General features: G+C 40.7%; 1 protein-coding gene across 1 annotated transcript in view; it reads left to right on the top strand.

The window, feature by feature from the left end:
* WDR63 (WD repeat domain 63) overlaps positions 1-20,274 on the top strand; it is a 77,992-nt gene that overhangs the window by 20,602 nt on the left and 37,116 nt on the right. Inside the window, exons 4-11 of the mRNA XM_032296397.1 lie at positions 3,082-3,263; positions 4,129-4,233; positions 6,865-7,014; positions 9,768-9,967; positions 13,706-13,822; positions 17,371-17,561; positions 18,640-18,764; positions 20,122-20,211. Coding sequence (XP_032152288.1) covers positions 3,082-3,263; positions 4,129-4,233; positions 6,865-7,014; positions 9,768-9,967; positions 13,706-13,822; positions 17,371-17,561; positions 18,640-18,764; positions 20,122-20,211 — 1,160 coding nt within the window. The remainder of the gene's footprint in view (positions 1-3,081; positions 3,264-4,128; positions 4,234-6,864; positions 7,015-9,767; positions 9,968-13,705; positions 13,823-17,370; positions 17,562-18,639; positions 18,765-20,121; positions 20,212-20,274) is intronic.

Raw genomic sequence — 20,274 nt, 5'->3', positions numbered from 1 at the left:
AAAAAAAAAAAAAAAAAAAAAAAAAAGAATGTATAGGTGAAATGTATGGGGGTTACTTAAATAATGCTCATTATACAGAACAATATATGTGTAATCTATGATTTATATTGCATAGCCTTCTATCTTGTACACACAGTAAGATTCTGAGGCATGAATTGTGTAGAGCTCAAATCTACCTTTGGCTCCTGCTAGGTGAATAACTGCCATTCATGGGATCCTAGGGAACATCATCTCTGTTCCCTCCTTGGCTGTGTGTGGAGAAGCAGGACCCTCTCCAGGGCTCTGCTGTGTCCACTCATTAGAGAGAAAGTATAGCACAGTAGAGTTCAGGGACCTTGGTTTTGATCCTAGTACCATCACTTTCAACTCCTAGAGGCTCAGACATGTTACTTGAACTCTGTGGCCCTCAGTGTTCTCAGCTAAAAAATGGAGACAATTATATTACCCACCTCTGAATGTTGTTGTGAAGACTACATGAGTTAATAATACACATAAAGTGCTTAAAACTGCACCTGGCAGCAGTAAGTGTACCATAGAAGTTACCATAATTAACATGGCTGTTGGGCCCTGGCAGACATTGTCCTTGTGATTGGGACTCCTGACCTCAGTCAGCTTCAGGAGGCCCTGAAGACCTCCTCCTCTGCTCCAACAGTTGTCTCACACTCCTTGGAGCAACCCACCTCCCACTCTGCTCAAGGATTCAGTGAGCCCATCTCATTGCTGATCACAGCAGCCTCATTGCCGTAGCCTGTAGTGCTGTCCTCAGTGTGTGCCTCAAAACTTACCCAATAGCAGTTGTTTTATGGTATTTGGCTGGTGACCCTTTGGGGTGGCCAGAAGCATCAGGCCTTGCCCTGGTTAGTTTGGTCCTCATGGTGATGGGGCATGATGGTACTGGCATATAGAAGTTTTGTGTGATCTGTTGGCTGCCAGTTTTCTGCAGTTATCACTGATTGCCAACCCTAGCCAGAAACAGTCCACTAGTTTTACTGACTTCTAGGTAAAGGAATGTTAGTTCCTATATTAGAATTGCCTTGAAAAATCCAATTAGTGTGAAAGGATAATTTTTTGTGAAAAATATCAAGCCAGTAGAATTTGAAGTGTGTGTTTAGTAGGGGCAGATAGCATAGAAAACGATCTTTGGTGCTGTCTTTCCAGTGTCGTGGATGGCAGAAAGCTTTCTGGTCTTCCTGAATGCCTGTTTATTATTTTCCGTATTAGCGCATTGTGAGTCTCACAGTACCACCTAGTGGTTTTCTCAGGCACAACTACAGAACTTTTGTTATACATTTATACATTATAAATGCAGTCTGTTTGCAGGGGAGTACTTGTTTGAATCAAATCAACAGCTACTTACTGAGCATCTCATAGGTGCAGGTGTTACAGTTAATCTTTTGAGGGAGATAAAAATGTATAATATGTCCTTTATTCATGAACAACTTGAATTCCCAACGTTATGCCAACTGACTGAAGTTTGAAATATACTTCCACATATAATCAGTGTTATGCATACAGTTATTTAAAACCTCCAAATTACCTGAATTATTGTACCATAGAGCCCCTGGGGTGGGGGAAAATATTTCTATGGGAAAATAAGCTCAAAATTCCAACATGAGAGGCCACATACGCTTCTCCCCTTGCTGGCACATCTGTTGAGCAGTTGGAGGGAGGATAGCCTGACATCCAGGGGTGTGGGTGCTTGAAGAGATGGGAGTGACTCTGTGAGTTGGGGAGAGAATCCTGGGGGCAGATGCAGAGCTGAGACTGTTGTGGCTGATTATAGTGATAAGAAGGATAAGAAAACAGGAAGAAGGCTTGAGAGAGGGGAGGGCAGCAGGCAGAATGCTCCTTTGTCCTCTAGCGTCCACCCTCCCAGGGCATGCTGCTGCAGAGGACTGGCCCTGGGGTGCGAGAAGGGGATGTGAAGATCAAGGATGGAGGCCTCTTGAATCTCTCCTCTCTCCTCTTTTGAGAGCAATACTGGGACTGGCAGCCAGATGGAAGGAAAGGGATTGCCTCCCCACCTTCCTATGTCCAAGGGTTTATTAATACAACCAACTGAGAAGTCAGTAATTGAAAAATGAGAAGAATTGAGTAACTGTTAAGTTTGTGAAAAAGAGAAGCCCTAAAGAGCAGAGATCCCTATGAGGGGTCAAGGGAAGGTTTCTTTTAAATGAGAGGCAATTGAGCAAATCTGCATGCTGAAGGAAAGCGGCATGGAAGTAAGAGAAGTTGAAAGGAATAGTTGATGGGCCCCTGGTGGCTGAGGAGGGCAGGTCCTTTGAGTGCATAAGGGTGGAAAGGTGGTGCCTGTTTTAATCAGCCGGTGGGCAGGGCTGCAGGACCTGGTAAGATTCTGTGCTATTCAGACCTTGTTTTCTCTGAGAAATAGAAAGCCACTCACCTGGTAAGAGAGCAGCAGGGGAGAGGTGAGGTTGGGGTGTTTTAGGAAAGAAATACAGGCTGAAAAGAACCTAAACAAGTGGTCATACCTTCCAACCAATAATAACAGTTTTAAAATTGATCCTAAGAAAATAATTAGAAAGGCAATAAAAATTTATAAACTAGATATTTGTTTGTAGAATGATCTACAATAACTGGAAACAAGCGAGAAAAAAATTAAAATGCTTACCAACAAGAGAATAATTTAAAAGTATGCTATAGAATTCAATTAATATAAAATGATGTTTTAAACCCATTACTAATGTCAGATACTTGTGACATAATGGTAAGTATTATATACTTGCATAAAATACTTATAACAGTAAGTATTAAAATCGGAATTTAGAAGTTTATATAAGGGATATATAGAGTGACTAGAAGAAAATAAAGCAAAATATTAATAGAGATTTTTCTTCTTAAGAGGTAGTATTATGGACCATTGTTATTTTCTTCTGTTTTAAAAACTTTTTTGGCATTAAAAAAACAATGGATATATTTACTTTAAATATAGGAATAATAACTTTAAAGTCTTAAAATTTTAACCAAGATAATTATTAAAAGCAAGCAATTGTATGTTTCCTAATGCTAATATTTTAAGTGGTCATATTTAATGTCCAAATTTCACTTTGTCTTTTCTAGGTCATCCAGAAATTTATCCTTTAGTGTTAACTACCAAGACCCAGGAAATATTTAACTGCCGAATAGATGAAGATGTCACAGATGAACAACCTTATAAGCTTATCAATAAAGAAGATATTTTTGAGGACCTGCGCAACAGAGCTGCAGTATCTGATTTCCACCCAGTCAAAAAAATTGTCCAGGTAAGCACAATATCCCTCTTTATTTTCAGTCCTACCTCAAGAAGTTCCTGTTATATAACAACAAAGTTGGACAGGTTGTTGGTTCAAATCTGGCCCTTTTGCTTTGGGCCAGTGCTAGCTTGCCCATCCCTTTTGGGAATCCTGTTTGACAATCATCTGTGAAAAGCAGAGTTCCATCAATGACTTGTTATCTAAACACAGAAAAGTTCTTCCTTGCCCAGTTTTTGTTTTGTTTTTTTTGAGACAGGGTTTCACTTTTGTTGCCCAGGCTGGAGTACAGTGACACAATCTTGGCTCACTGCATCCTCTACCTCCCAGGTTCAAGTGATCCTCCCATCTCAGCCTCCTGAGTAACTGGGACCACAGGTGCAGGCCACCATGCCCAACTAATTTTTGCTTTTGTAGAGACAGGGTTTTACCATATTGCCCAGGCTGAGCTCAAACAATCCACTAGCCTTGGTCTTCTAAAGTGCTGGGATTGCAGGCATGAGCCACCATGCTCCGCCCTTGCCCAGTTTTAACTAGAATATGAATCTATCCTTATTTTCTGCTTTAATTGTTTAATTCATAATTTTGGTTCTGATTTATCTCTAAGCATGCTACAGAGCACAATACCAGACAAAAACTGCTTCTTTTTTCCTGTTAGAAGTAAAAATGCATGTAAATTTCCCTGGATGCATTATGTTTTTAAGAGCTTTTTAAAGTTAATAAAATAGTTTTGCAATTTGGTGTTATCAGCCATAAATTAGCACAATGGTTATCTTCTATGATTGGTTGTTTACAGACATAGGAATTTTGTATTAGTGTCAAAATAAACTGAATGACAGTTGAACATTAACTTCCTCTCTTAATTATATTCTTGTAGGAATATCCTGGAAATGAGCTTCTGCTTGTTTATGACAAAGACTTCAAATATGGACTTAACTTTTATCTTATTGGAACTGAAGAGGGCAAAGAAAACTATTTAAATGTGAGCAAACCCCAAACCCTTGTAATTTGTTTGTTTTTGTTGTGGTTGTTGTGGTTGTTTTTGAGATAGGCTCTTGCTCTGTCACCCAGGCTGGAGTGCAGTGGCACAATCATGGTCACTGCAATGTCAACCTCCCAGGCCCAAGTGATCCTCCCGCCTCAGCCCAACAAGTAGCTGGGACTACAGGGGCGCACCACCATATCCGGCTAATTTTGTTTATTTTTTGTGGAGATGAGGTTTCACTGTGTTGCCCAGGCTGGACAATTTGTTGATTAGCAGAAGGAAGCTGTACCTCTGGGGGATCCCTATACATAGTGATGATTATTCTTGTTCAGCTCTGATTCCTTGGGACCCAGATCAGGTTCTGGCCCCTAGAATAAGTAAGCAGTAAATAGGGGATGAACTAAATCAAGTATCTCAGGGTAGCAGATTTGCCCTTCATTGACCTAGTGAGAGAACAAACAGTGAATGTGGAGTACTGCTTTTCTAGTTCTCTTCTTGCCACCTCCACGATTTTGAGTAAGTTACTGAGCCTCTCATGGGTAAAATGGTGACACCTATATTGCACATTTCCATGGCTTTCATGAGGATTCATGTAGGTAAAGCCCTTTGTTGAAGGTGGGCAAGAAAGGTAACAGATGTATGAGACTTTCCTTCTGATCTTCCATCCCTGTTTGGTCAAATTGAAGGAGCCAGTTTGGGAGGTTTGGTTAAATTGTTTGAGGATAACAGAGAGGTTTGTGTGGCTGTCCAATAAGTAATAAGAATAAAGGGAAACCATAGAATTTAAAAATATCTAGGCTGGGCACAGTGACTCATGCCTGTAATCCCAGTACTTTGGGAGACTTGAGGCAGGGTCATTTGAGGCCAGGAGTTCCAGACCAGCCTGGGCAACAGAACAATACCCTGCCACTGCAAAAAATAAAATCATTAGCCAGGCATGGTAGCACGTGCCTGTAGTCCCAGCTACTTGGGACGCTGAGATGGGTAGATCACTTGGGCCAGAAAGGTGGAGGTTGCAGTGAGCCATGATCATGCTACTGCACTCCAGCCTGGGTAACAGAGTGAGACCCTGTCTCAAAAAGAAAATAAAATAATAAAAGCTAACAGTTTGTAATTTAAAATAATCTTTCATTTAGCCTTAACATTTTCAATTTTATTTTTATGATTGCTTTTCTGTTTTTAACTTTTTATTGTAATGAAATATTTAAAATGTATAGAAAAAAGTAGAGTAGTATAACAAATATCTATACTTTATTATCCAGATTTTTAAAATATTAATTTTTATTATGTAAGATCTTTTTTTGAGATGGAGTTTTGCTTGTGTTGCCCAGGCTGGAGTTCAGTGGTGTGATCTCGGCTCACCACAACCTCTGGCTCCTGGGTTCAAATGATTCTCCTGCCTCAGCCTCCTGAGTAGCTGGGATCACAGGCATGCATCACCACGCCTGGCTAATTTTGTATTTTTAGTAGAGGCAGGGTTTCTCCATGTTCGTCAGGTTGGTCTTCAACTCCCAACCTCAGGTGATCCACCTGCCTCGGCCTCCCAAAGTGCTGGGATTATGGGCATGAGCCACCACACCCAGCCACTTTAAAACTTTTTGCAAAACAAGAAATAACATTACAGGCCGGGAGCGGTGGCTCAAGCCTGTAATCCCAGCACTTTGGGAGGCCGAGGCGGGTGGATCACGAGGTCAAGAGATCGAGAACATCCTGGTCAACATGGTGAAACCCCGTCTCTACTAAAACTACAAAAAATCAGCTGGGCATTGTGGCGCGTGCCTGTAATCCCAGCTACTCAGGAGGCTGAGGCAGGAGAATTGCCTGAACCCAGGAGGCGGAGGTTGCGGTGAGCCGAGATCGCGCCATTGCACTCCAGCCTGGGTAACAAGAGTGAAACTCTGTCTCAAAAAAAAAAAAGAAATAACATTACGGACAATATTCCACTCCCTCTCATATCCTCCCTAATTCAGCTTTCTTTACTCCTCCCTATAAGGAACCATTATTCTAAACTGTTACATATTGTTCTTATCTGTGGTTTTACACTTTTACCATATGCTTCACAAATAATGGAATTTATAGTCTTATTAACATAACATTCATATAGAAATTATGTCATTTTTATACTCAGTCTGCAACTTCATTTTTCAGTAAATTTAAAAATTCTAGGATCTAAAAATATCAGTACATTTAGATACCATATATATGTAGATCAAATTTGTTCATTATAACTGCTCTATGGAATTGTATTTTATGATTTTACCACACTGTAATCAACCCATTCCTCTATCAATAGTCATTTGGTTGATTGTTTTTTTACTATTACAAATAAAACAGCAGTGTGTGTGTGTGTGTGTGTGTGTGTGTGTGTGTGTATACACACACACATCTATCTATATATGGACATCTATATATATAAATCTTCTTGTCTACTGTCTTTCTTCTTTCTATATTCTTGACTCTTTTTTCTTTTTTTGCTTTGTTTCCTTTTTATAATTCAAAAGTGTGAATTGACAAGAAAAAAGTAAGAAAGTGCTTTCATGTAAAAGTAAAGTTTGTTGCAAAATATATACATATAGCTATAACTCAAATTTGGGCATATATTGTGGAATGCTATTTATTTTACTCTAGCCCCCAGAAGTGCCAGAAGAACAAGAGGAATATAAAGAACATATTCCTGAAGATGTGTATGTTTATAAACCACCTGTCTCTAAACCATGGGTTTCTTTGGGCAGTGAAAAAGAAATTGAGGAAGAATCAGTTATGGAATCTACAAAGCAGGTTAGAGGGTTAAATATGATCTCTAATCATTACCTCCCTGTAGCAGAACAACACTTAATCCTGAGGGATTCATAGGTTTACTGTATTTGCTATGGGGGCATAGTTTTTGGTGTTTTGGTTTGGTTTGCTTTTATAGAAGAGGTTTGGTTTGCTTTTATAGAAGAATGGTCATTGTCTTCCCCCCCACCCCTGGCTCAGCTAGCTGAGATTTTATTTTGGACCAAAAAAAAAAAAAGCAATTGTTTTGCAGCTGGAGGCATGGGCAAGAGGGGTCCCTAGGCAGTACACTCCCTGTGGGTGGGCTGAGGGCTAGGACTGAGCCTCGGGTGGGTCTCCTGTTCCCTGTGCTCCCCTGCACAGGGGCCTCCCTCTGGGGCAGCTTCAGGAGGGGCAACCTGGGAGGAGCTGTTGCAGCTGTTCACTTGGGCAGGACGTCAGAGGACTCGGACACCAGCCTCCCATTGTGAGTCTCAATCTTCTTCACAACCACGACCTTGGTGTAGCTGGTGTAGCTGAAGGAGCGAGGGCTCATGCCAGAGTCAAAGCTGGAGCCCAGGCCGTAGCTGAGGCCGGGGCTTGTAAAGCCCATATAGGCGGAGCTCTGACCACCTGCATAGCCGGCGGTGGTCTTCGTATGGATACTCATGTTCTGCATCCCGGACTCCAGCCGGCTCTCCTCACCCTCCAGTAGCTTGCGGTAGGTGGTGATCTCGATGTCCAGGGCCAGTTTGACGTTCATCAGCTCATGGTACTCACGGAGCTGCCGTGCCATGTCCTGCTTGGCCCACTGCAGGGTGGTCTCCAGCTCCTGCTGCTTGGCACGAGCATCCTTGAGTGCCAGCTCCCCGCGATGCTCAGCCTCAGCAATGGCGTTCTCCAGGGAAGCCCTCTGGCCTTTGATGCCCTCAATCTCAGCCTGGAGCTGGCTGATGTTCCAGTTCATCTCGGAGATCTCAGTCTTCGTAGCGGCAGGTCATCCCTGTGCTTCCCAGCCAGCATCTGCAGCTCCTCATACTTGATCTGATATATGCTCTCCGCCTCAGCCCGGCTGCGATTGGCGATCTCCTCATACTGCGCCTTGACCTCAGTGATGATGCTGTCCATGTCCATGGAGCAGCACCACAGACATGTCAGAGATCTGGACTGCAGCTCTCGGATCTCCTCTTCATATAGCTGCCTGAGGAAGTTGATCTCGTCAGTCAGTCCTTCCAGGCGAGACTCCAGCTCTACCTTGTTCATCCACATCCTTCTTGATGAGGACAAATTCATTCTCCATCTCTGTATGCTTATTGATCTCATCCTCATACTTGTTCTTGAAGTCTTCCACCAGCCCCTGCATGTTGCCAAGCTCCACCTCCAGCTTCAGCTTCTCCTGGCCCAGAGTCTCCAGCTGCCACCTGAGGTTGTTGATGTAGCTCTCAAACATGTTGTCCATGTTGCTCCTAGCTGCTTTCTGCTGCTGCAGGAGGCTCCACTTGGTCTCCAACATCTTGTTCTGCTGCATAGCCTGCACCCAGGCCACCCCGGAAGCTGCTGCTGCCCACTCAGGAGAAGCTCAAGGAGCTGATGCAGGCACCGGGCCCACTCATGTAGGAGTGGCTGCTGAAGGCCCAGGGGCCAGAGGTGGACACCTTGTAGGACTTCTGGGTCACCCTGATGGACATGGTGGAGGCAGGAGTTGAAGCAGACAGGCTGAACCAGGGAGAGATTCCAGAAGGAGCGGAGAAGCTGCTTCTTCAGTCATTGTCTTAAGTGGGTGTTATGAGTTGAATTTTGTCTCCAAAAAATGATATGTTGAAGTTCTAACCCCCAGCACCTCAGAATGTGATTCTATCTGGAAATAGGGTCATTGCAGATATAATTATTTAAGATGAGGTCATACTGAAGCAGGGTGGGCCCGTAATCCAATACAACTGGTGTCCTTGTGATAAGTTGGTCATGGGAAGACAGAGAGACAGAGAGACACAGGGAGAATACCGTGTAAAGAAGCAGACAGGGACTGGAAACATGGATATACAAACCAAGGAACATTAAGGATTGCTGATTGTTACCAGAAGCCAGGAAAGAAACAGGGCACAGATTCTCCCTCAGAGCCTTCAGAAAGAAACAACCGTCAAACACCTCAATTTCAAACTTCTAGGCTCCACAACTGTAAGAGAGTAAGTTCCTATTGTTTTAGGCCACCCCATTTGTGATACTTGGTTATGGCAGCTGTAGGAAGCTGATAACGGTGGCATTCCCTCCCAAAGGAACTCCTGGGAGGGGGAACTGTGTGTGAGTGGTTTATTAGGAAAGTGCCCCCGAAGAGAACATGACAAGCAGCTGAACATGGATATGGAGGAAGTCCTGCCAGGCTGCACTCTCAGCCTAAAGTCTGGCAGAGGGAAGGCTTCAGCCAAACCTGGAGAGGAACTCTGGAGTGTAAAATATACCTCAGAGTTGTCCCAAACAGAAGCCAAGGAGAAGGGTTTATGTATCCCTCTTGCTGGTCCACCATTAGTCAAGATGAAACTGCCAGTTACTTCCTGTTCTTTGCACCTGGGGCAAAGTGGTCCCAATAGCCCTAGAGCAGCCCTCCAAAGAGGAGGAGCGGGTGCTGCTCATGCAAATGGAAAGCACACAGAGCTGGAGGTGCTCACAGAAAGAGCACAAAGGGTTCTGAGAGGATCTGGGCAGAGGACCAATGTTGTTCACACATCCATTTTTCTTCAGGGGCTTCAATGTGTTACCTTTACTGTTTACATGTGTTACAGATTACATATATGATTTCTCAAAAACGAATTGAATTTGGTGCACCAGTTAAGTTCAGTGACCAGAATGCTTCCAGTGTAAAAGATGCCTATATTGAATGTACAGCCTACCCAGATAAAAATTTTACCCTTAAACAACTTGAGAAAGATGTCGGCATGCAAGTAATCCCTCAAATAAAAGACATAAGCACTCAGACAGAATGGTAAGTATGTGATGGGTGTATGTAATTTTAGAGCCAATTACAGTCAAATCTAGTAACTTCCATGATTATTTTGAGAGCTTTATAATAAATAGAAGTGGATTAACAATGATGACACATAGATCTCCACAGAGTAATTCAATTCAGGAAGATCTAATTATATTCAATAATGCCTTTAAAAATCATAACAGGAAAATAAGATACACGTATAGAAGACTGAAAAGACTGGGGTGGGAAAATGAGTGATGCTGTTAATCATTACAGTGTGGTCATCTCACCTGGCATATTACCATTGCCCCTCACTGCTCTGTTCTACCACCTAAGTCATAATTCTTAAACATTAAATCAGATGGAGTTAATTCATTGTCTAGGTTTCTTCTTTGGCTTCCATCACTTAAAAAATACATCCATCCAGAGCCCTTAGGATGGCATATGAGGTTCTCCTTCCTCTGTGACGAGGCACTGTCTGCCTCTCCAGCCCTGTCGTCCTTTGTTCCTAAACAAGCCCTCTGTGTGCCAGCCCTATGAGCTGCTTCCAGTTCCCAGAATATCTGCGGTTCCACCTCTTTCTGCCTTTGCCCATGCTTGAATCTTCCTCCTCTCAGTAAGTGGTAAGGATATTCTTCTATTTACTCAGACCAAAAGCCTTGGATCTTGTTGGATCTATCTTCAAAATGCACCCACTGATATTACCTTAGACCATTCATCATCATCTCCTGCTTGGATTACTGTAATTCCTTCTAAGTGGGCTTCCTCTATCCATCTTTTCTCTCCTGCCTTCAGTTCTCCATAGAGTAGCCCTAGTAATCCTGTTAAAATGCAAGTCAGATCATGTCACTGACCTAAACTTTCCAATGGCCTGTCATCCCAAAGGAACCTACAAGGCTTCATATGATCTAGATCCCTTTACTTCTCTGCCCTAATTTCCCACAGTTCTCCCTGCTCATCCATCCAACCACACTGGCTTCCTCATTCCTTGATTCACCAAGCACACTCATACCTAATGTGTTTAAGCTTACAAGTCCTTTACATAGAATGCTCTTCCCTTGGGTTTTTTCCTTCCTTCATTCAGAACTCTGCTTAAATGAGGCATTCCTGACACTCCTGTATAAAAGCAACAACTCCATTACTATCTACCCCTTTACTCTATTTTCCCCATTTTGTTATAATCACTTGATGTGTATTTTTTATCATCTTTCTTTTCCTCACTCTGCACTTGGAACTTAAGCTCTATCAGATATAAACTTTTAATATTTTGTTTACTGCTATGTTCCCATTCCTAGGACAGTTCCTGGTATATATTTATTAAATGGAAGGGAAAAAGGAATGGAGGAGGGAAAAGAGGAAGAGAAGAACGTACATAAGGAAGAATGTACAGAATGATAACAGATTTGAATCCAGTGTTAAGTAAAGAGCTATGAAAATACACAGTGAGACAGGTCATGACCAGGAGAATCAGGGATCAGCAATATAGAGAATGCTTTTCAGATGTGTGTGAACCAACAGGTTAAAAACCATGGAAGTGCAATGTTAAAGTAAGGGCACATATATACAGACTCCAAAGGTTGGGCCAAGAAAGGGGTCAGAAACAAGAGATGCAGATGAACAGACAGGCCAAAACAAGAGGAGATAAAGAGAACACAAGAATCAGTAGTCAAATCCTGGCAGGGAAGGACGACATCAGATATCCATAAATATCAAGAAGTGAGGGCAAGAGAGGAAGGAGAGAGGTGACATATTAGTACCAAAGGAACTTGAATTTTGAGGCAAATATCTAAGTCAAGCCAGCCAGGGATTTATTCTGTGTTCCTTCTAGGGTACAGACAAGTCCCAAGAATGAGTCAGCCAGCATAGACTCAATAGGTAGACTCAGAATACAGACCAATAATAATAATAGTGGCCGTGTTCTTACATAGGAGTAAACAGATGAAAATAAGGGCAGGTCTTGAACCACAAAATGAAAAAATAAAAATTAAATTAAAAAAAGACTTAAAAGGAACTCAAATCATTTAAACCTAGATGACTGGGGGAAGCTGGTACCATGCACTACAAACAGGAAATTAGGAAGGGTGGCTGGTATGAGGTAGAGAAGGTAGATATGTGATTATATGGGAGGGAATCAAGAAAAATCAAAGATGTGGTTCAAAGAATAATGATGGTAAAAGCAAATGCCTAGTGTTCCCACCACATACCAGGCATTCTTCTAAGTGCTTTACACATATCAACTCAGTCCTTATAACTGCTTTCTGAGGTAGGCACTATCCCCATTTTACAAATAGAGAAACTGAGGCAAAGAGAGGTTAAATATGAAAGCCCAACGTTTCGGGCATAATTTAAACCTGAAGCAATAATGAATAGTTTTGCTGAAAAACAACAAAACAAATTATATTTAGAAAGTAAGAGTGACTCTTAGTCATGTTGCTACTTTGACAGAACCACCAAGCAACATATCATTTTCTAAAATTTAACCCTATCTAGAGAGTGGAAATTAAAAGGTAAAGCTGAGATTTGAACCCAAGTCTCTCCGGTTCCAATACTAATAATATTCTTTCTTTCTACCACTCTGCCTTCTGCTATGGATACTGACCTAAACAAGGGAAAAAAATGAATTATTCTAGTAAATATACTCAAAACTCTCTCTACCCCTTTGTCTGATTACTCTCCATTTAATATATTACCTCTCACAGAGACATTCTGCATTGTGCTGACATTTGTTCAACAAACACAAACTATATAATATTTTGTTGAGCACTTAAAATGTGCTAGGCACTGTTTTTAAAGTTTTGCATGTATCAACACATCCAATTCTTACAATGACCCTATGGGCTAGCTACTTTAATAATTTCATTTAGAGATGAGAAAACAGGCACAGAAGGTTAGATAATTAGCTCAGGGGTCACATAGCTAGCAAATGATAGAAGCAGGCTTCAAAGCCGGGCAGCCAATCACCAGAGTCCACACTCTTAATGATTGTGCCATGTGACTTCCAAGCCCCATAGCTAAGAACAAGAGCTCACCCGGTTGAGTACATGAGACTGATAATAAAGCCCAGAGGTACAATGCCATATGGCATGTACACAGACAGAAGCCACTAAGAGCATACTAAAATGGAGCGAGCCTTCCTGCCACCATCACTGCTAAAATGTCTTATTCCTACTTTTGTATGTTTACAGCAGAGTTTCTCAACCTCAACACAATTGACATTTGGGGCTGGATAATTCTCTTTGAGGGAAGGCTGTCTTGTGCTTTGTAGGGTGTTTAAGAGCATCCCTGGGCTCTACCCACTAGACAACAGTAGCACATCTAGGTTGTGACAACCAAAAACATTTCTAGACATTGCCAAATGTCCCACAAGGAGGTGAGGTGCACACTGACTTAATGAAATGAAGACAGAGCGAACGATAAAGATGGCAAAATGTTCATAATTGATGAATCAGGGTGAAGGGTGTATGGAAATTCCTTATACCCTTCTTACAACTTTTCTAAACATTTGAAATGATTTCTAAATAAAATTTTGCAAAAATAAGATCTTGTTGATTATGTTGGAAAGAAATTCATGTAGACTTTGAATGGTAGTTAATATCAGTTGTCAAGGATAAAGAAAAAATTCAATGTGTAGAATTTAAATATAAAATAGCATCCTAACTTATTGTCACAGAGACGCACTTTTGAACTTTCATGACCCATATGTGCTTTCCTTTGACCTAATCTTTGATACTGAATTTTCTTTTAATATACTAGGACATATCCCAAAAATGCTACCATACAATATTATCCAAGAGAATTCTCAGAAGAAGAAAAAGAGACACTCAAACAGTCAAGGCCTTTGGTTGATTTTCTTAACAATGCATCCATAAGGTAAAAAATTGCATATTAAATTTTAAAAATAAAACATAAAATGTATATGTTTACAAAGAATAACAGGTCTAAATAAACAATTCCACATATGGTGTCTAGATAAGAAGTATGAAGACAGTTGTCAGGTATGACATATTCTACAGATTCTCAATATTTCTTTCCTTTCTATTGCTAAGCAACATCTTAGCCCTCCCAAGCTAAGGTCACATCAAACAGTGTGAACAGTTGAGTGTGTGAGGATGTTTTCCTAATTGCAAATTAACAATTACTTGTATTTACCATGGTTACTTTTATGTAAGTCTTTTTCTCCACTCCTCACTCCTCTTCTTCATTAACTTTTTACTTTTTTTTTTTTTTGAGACAGAGTCTTGCTCTGTCACCTAGGCTGGAGTACAGTGGCATGATCTTGGCTCACTGCAACCTCCGCCTCCTGGGTTCAAACAATTCTCCTGCCTCAGCCGCCCAAGCAGCTGGGACCACAGGCGCATACCACCGTGCCTAGCTAATTTTTTGTATTTTTAGTAGAGACAGGGTTTCACCATATTGGTCAGGCTGGTCTTGAACTCCTGACCTCAGGCGATCCACCCGCCTTGTCCTCCCAAAGTGCTAGGATTACAGGTGTGAGCAACTGCACTGGGCCCTTCACTAACTTTTATAGGTTGAGGAGAATGCTGTGGATGTCATTATGATAATAAGTATTTGCAAAAATATCTTTGTAGATGAGAACCTGAATTTAATTCAAGTGTCTTTTTGAACATTTCACTCTTATCACCAATTCCTGTGTTCCTGCCCTCTTACTGGCTTTGAAAGAGAAGTATCTTCAAAATGCTCCTTAAGCTACTACTGGGACCCTGGGTAGAGTTCTGGGGCTTCTAAACCAGAGAAACAGCTTGACAAATTCTCATCAAGCTAACACTAGAGTTTAGAGAAGTGGATCCAATGGAGGACATGTCTGCAAGTTATACTCAATAGGCTGGTTTCCATTTCTTTCCAAAATTAACAATGTGGTAGTCAACTTCATATATAGCCCAAGTTAAGCTTTTTTATTTTTAAGAAACGTCATTGGTTCTTTCAGACTGGATTAGATATCCTGAAAATTCAAACAACTTTCAAAGTTGTTACCTATACCTAGAGAGACTCTGGCTCAAAAATTTAATTAATGATTCAGAGAGAACATTATTTGCCACTCACTCACAGGAAGCATGCTATAATTTTTCCTATATGGGCAATGAGATAGAAACATGAAAACCTGAGTTTTTCCCCCCATATCAAAATTAAGTAGTCATTACAGTTTTTTCTGTAGGAATATTAAAAATAAGAAGTTTGTTTACATATAATCAATATCCAGAGAAAACTAGATCTTGAGGAAATAAAAAGAATTGCTCAAAATAACATTGTATATTAGCTTTAGACCTGGGCTTTTATTCTTCCCTTTCAATTGCCATGCTTATAAAGAAAAGAATAGTGGATAGCTTTATAATTCCCTTCTTGAGATGTGAGAAGAAGCAGCCAGATCTATAAGAAGAAAGAGGAAAATTGGCACAGGAATTATAATAGCATTGGCCAAGAGTAAATAAGCAACCCATGTTTATATCACTGCACACTAATTTCCAGCTTTAAAACTGCTTAAGGTTTATTCAAAAGTTTTTAATTAGTATAAACCTGATTTTGTTCTGGAAGAAAGCCCTTTTAGAAATGAGCAGTTTCTTTCTCATAGAATTTTATCTAAAACAAACTTAAGGGAAGCATTATTTGCTTAAAAAAAAAAAAAAGGCAATGACATCAGATGAGAGAGCGGAACTTCAGGGGGATTCACAAACAACTAAGAAAGCTTCCTTTCGGGGTTAAAATTCCTAGACCACAGTTTTGCCAACCTCCAATTCATTACCCTCAGGAGCCACATAGTTCCAGGAAAGCAAGAAACCAGAAACCAGAAGAAAAGTCCTGTCTTTAATTCTTCCTTGTGAATTACTTCCCAATTCTGGCTGAGGAGGAAAAATCAGGAAACCAGAGAGAAAGTCACATCTTTAATTTCTCTCCTGAGAATTCCTTTCTCATTTGGGCTTCATCAGAAAGAAATATGATTTGGAAAATGCTTAGTAATGCTTCTACTGGAAACTGTGTTTAAGCCTTGACAGTCTTCTACACAGGGTTATTCAGTGTTCAATGTGCTTATGAATCACCTGAGGACTCTTGTTAAAATGCAGGTTCTGACTCAGTAAGTCCGGGGTGGAGCCTGTGACTCTGCATTTCTAACAGCCCCAGGTCATGTTGATGGTCCTTGGACCACACTTTAAGTGGCCAGGTCTTAGGAAAGGTGTCTATTTTGAAAGATGAAATACAAGAAGAATTTAACCGAGGGAGAACTCAATTAGGCAGTGACAATGTAATGATCAATGACAGGGGCATAAAATGGTACCCTTTTTTATATTTTGGAAGTATCTATGTTTACTGTTTAACTATATAAAGGGATTTTTCTTATTTTAAGAAATTCTTAATTGAGAACCACTTTTTCAGCTTATCACACCTATATAAAACCAAGAAATTTACAGTTTTGATCATTAGGGTAAAACCTTGGGTGGCATTCTAATTGTGGGAGGGCTCTAATCAACTTTCGGAGTATACAGAGCTTTCAGACCTAAGCATAAAAAGGGATAATAACCATCATAGTAACTATTTTAAGACAGAAGCCTGTCAAACCAAGGTTCCTAGACTACTATTAACAAATGATCCTAGCACTCAGATGGTATCTTAAAGGAGCAATATTAGTATTTTTAGCAGGATAACTTTTCATTTTGGGAACTGTCTCATGCATTGCAGGAGGTTTGGTAATGTAATTAAACACAGTAGCACCTCCCAGGCATTGTGACAACTGAAACTATACACACACACACACACACACACACACACACAAACACAAACTTTTCTAAACTCCAAATCTTCCCTTGTTCAGAATCTCTTATTTGTTGTTTTGAATTACATATGTATTAGGACTATCCTATTTAGGATAAGTGATCATTTAGTATAGAACATGCCTAAGAAAATTGCTATTTGTGACAGTTGGGGCTTTCTAGGAAGCAAATGACATCACATTAGAGGCAGAGGTTTACTGAGGATTACACTGTGAAAAATAAAGGAGTGGGAGACAGGACCGGGAAAGTAGAGCATCAGACAGATTCTCAGCCTACCCAGTGGGAGCTCCAGAGCAAAGATGCCTGCTGTGGGAGTGCTGCACAAGGAGGACTGGCCAGGACCGGCCATCCCTGCAGCTCAGGCATTGGCCTGGAAAGAGTGCAGCCTTGGCTTGGAAACTAAGGCAGATCATGAAGTTGCTAGAAGTTCCGAGTAACATGCCACCATGACTTTTTTTCTCTTAAGTCATTTATTTCACGAAGTTAATCATTATTACCAAATATAATTGAGAGTTATTATTTTTATTCAGTATAAATGAAGGTAGGAGGAGTTCAGTATAAATGAAAGTAGTAGTAGTCACATCATTGGATACTAAAAGCCAATATCTTAATTGCTTTTTTATTTTTACAAATTAGTGTTGAAATAGCCCTGCAGCAAAATGAAATCATGAACACATTTATTGATGATTGGAAATACCTCGCAGAAGAAGAAGGCACATTTGGGGACAAGACAGATACCCACCTGAAAGAATACCAGTCCTTTACCGACCTTCACAGCCCGACAGAGAAAATGATTACCTGTATCTCATGGCATCCAACTATCTATGGTGAGATGGAAATGATGGGGATTCCTGTTTGTGATAACATTGAAATTGTCTGTTGCAGCCCAGTGCGGTGGCTCAAGCCTGCACTTTGGGAGGTCAAGGCAGGTGGATCACAAGGTCAGGAGTTCAAGACCAACCTGACCAACATGGTGAAACTTCATCTCTACTAAAAAGATAATAATTAGCCAGGCATGGTGCTGCACGCCTGTGATCCCAGCTACCAGGGAGGTAGAGGCAGGAGAATCGCTTGAACCTGGGGTGGTGAGCCAAGAGCATGCCATTGTACTCCAGCCTGGGCGACAGAGCAAGACTCTGTCTTAAAAAAAAAAAAAGAAATTGTTTGTTGCTTTCATATGTAAAATTGCAAACTAGCTCAATGTCAATAAAACACCTCCCATTTGATGAGTGCTTCCGTTTGCTGAGTGCTCGCTAGGTACCTGCCACTGCTTTCCATGCCTTCACTGTTGTGTGTCCTCCCACCAATCCTGAAGGACACACACATGCCATTATCTCTGTTCACAACAAAAGGACCAAAGCTCAATTCAGGGAAGTGAGTTGCCCAGGTCACCCAGATGGCACAAGGCAGAGTCTGGGTTTGGCTTGGGCCTCTTGCTCTCAATGGCTAAATTTATTCCTCTGAACACTGCCTTTCTGATTATTGGACCAGAGAGGAAATGCGCCTCCTTTGAAGAGCTCATTAACCAAGGAAGGTAGGTAGGGATGTGCAAAGGTAGAAACATGGAAAGAGAGAGGTCTTTGTCCTCTTCCTCCTTTCACCCTCCACCGGCCCTTTTCTCACAAAAAAAAGAAACAAAACAAGCTTTTCTTTTCTTCTAAAATCTTCTGAGTCTCCTGTGTATTTTATACTAATAGTACGTGTCAGTTTGGACCAGTCAGATTTCAAGTGCTAAATAAGTGACATGTAACCAGTGGCAACCACATTAGACAGCAGAGCTCTAAGAAAACTCTTGTTCTCCTGTGGACAAAGTGAAAATGAAGAGTGGCTGTGTAGAAAAGCAAAGGCTATGTCTCTCCATGTATAGTTGCTACCAACTTTAATTTCTACATGTGTTTCAACCAGGACTAATAGCTGTGTCAGTGGCCGTGCGACTTTCTTTTGAAGACAGAGTATACTTTTCTGGTAAATTATTGCTGCAGCCATCACTGATTCTTTTCTGGAGCTTCTCCGATCCTATACATCCTCAGGTAATTAAGGAGAGTTGCCCATATATCCTAAATTTTCAAAGACTACTTTCATGTGTACCTTTAGCAGTTTTCATTGCAAAGTACTTCATAATCATTTAATGTTGTAAACCTTTAATAAAGTTAGCCTTTCTTCAATGCAGAACTTGTCATCATTCCATTTGAGCAAAACTAAAATTTACAATTTGTTTATTGAACAGATCAACATACTATTTTTTTTCCAAAAATTATAAAAGGAATGTTTAAACTATTTTTAAAACAAACTCTTTTATGGACTTTACTTAAATACTGATTGGTCAATTGCAAACAGATTTTAGTTTCACGTGAATTTCCTCAATTCCAAGGATCACCTGGTAATAAATAAAGGTGACTGTGTGGGAGAGCACTGGAGAGTGGTAGGGACTGCAGCCTTGGAGAGTGCACCATCCATCTCCAGGCTGTCTGCCCTCTTGTTGCCAGGTGGTCCCATTGTCAAGAGAATTGAGAAATTTGGAATTTTATATGAAATCGCCAAATTTTAAATAGCTCAACTAAAACCAAACCAAAACCCACAAAAACCCCACTCAAACTAACCAAATTGCATAGCAATTCAAATAAAATGAGGCTGAAGGCTGGGTTTGCTACACGGGGTTCTAGTTTCCATTGTCTGCTCAGTAAGAGATCTGCCTAGTGGGTGGGTGCTGTATAGTGTTAGACTAAGTTATTTCAGTGTATTAAATATAATAGTAGTTTGTTTCTAAAAGGTACTGCATAATTAAGACTTTCCCTAATAAACCCTAGGCTCCCCTTCTTCCTTTTTCCCTAATGCATTTGAATTAAGGTAGTTTTACTGTAATAGATTCTAGATACTTTAATTATTATAGACCCAGAGATCAAAATGAAAGATCTGTAGCCCTTTCTTGTCAGCCACAACATCACCACTGCCTCACTAGGGTTTTCTACCCTTTCTACCCTGTAGCTCTCCTCTCCACTCCAGGAAGCAAGCAATAAAACAGGCACAGATCCTGTCCTCACAGAGCTTCCCTTCCATGCTTTTCAGGAACACTAATTTCATAGTCTTTTTGTTTATAAACATTGTAACATGCTCGCAAAATGACTACAATTTGTCTCCACTGAGGGGTGGGTTGTGGGGATACCTGCGTCCTCTTGAGAACATACTCAATGCCACTCATATGGCCAATGTGCACAATAAAATTAAACAAAAGCAGTTTTTAGTCCAGAGGCAGAACTCTGGGAATAGACTCTATGCACCTTGCTTATAGATAGCTATAAAATTAGACTTTTAACTGTCTTAATATTTTCTAGCCATGATCTTAATAGGTTTTTTCACTCTTTCTTGAATTTGCTGGGTTTACTTTAGTTAATGCTGGAGAGCCCAGATGACATCTTCTGCTTCAAGTTCTGTCCGAGTGATCCTAATATCATTGCTGGAGGCTGTATCAATGGGCAGGTACTTAAGGAATTTTTTTTCAGCTATGTATTAATACAGACAATCTTCAGTAATAAGTTTTGA

This window comes from Sapajus apella, unplaced genomic scaffold (genome assembly GCF_009761245.1).
Source record: "Sapajus apella isolate SASKATOON/1434 unplaced genomic scaffold, GSC_monkey_1.0 scaffold36, whole genome shotgun sequence".
NCBI lineage: Eukaryota > Metazoa > Chordata > Mammalia > Primates > Cebidae > Sapajus > Sapajus apella.
The sequence above is the reverse complement of the archived record's forward strand: the minus strand, read 5'-3'. Positions and strand labels throughout refer to the sequence as shown.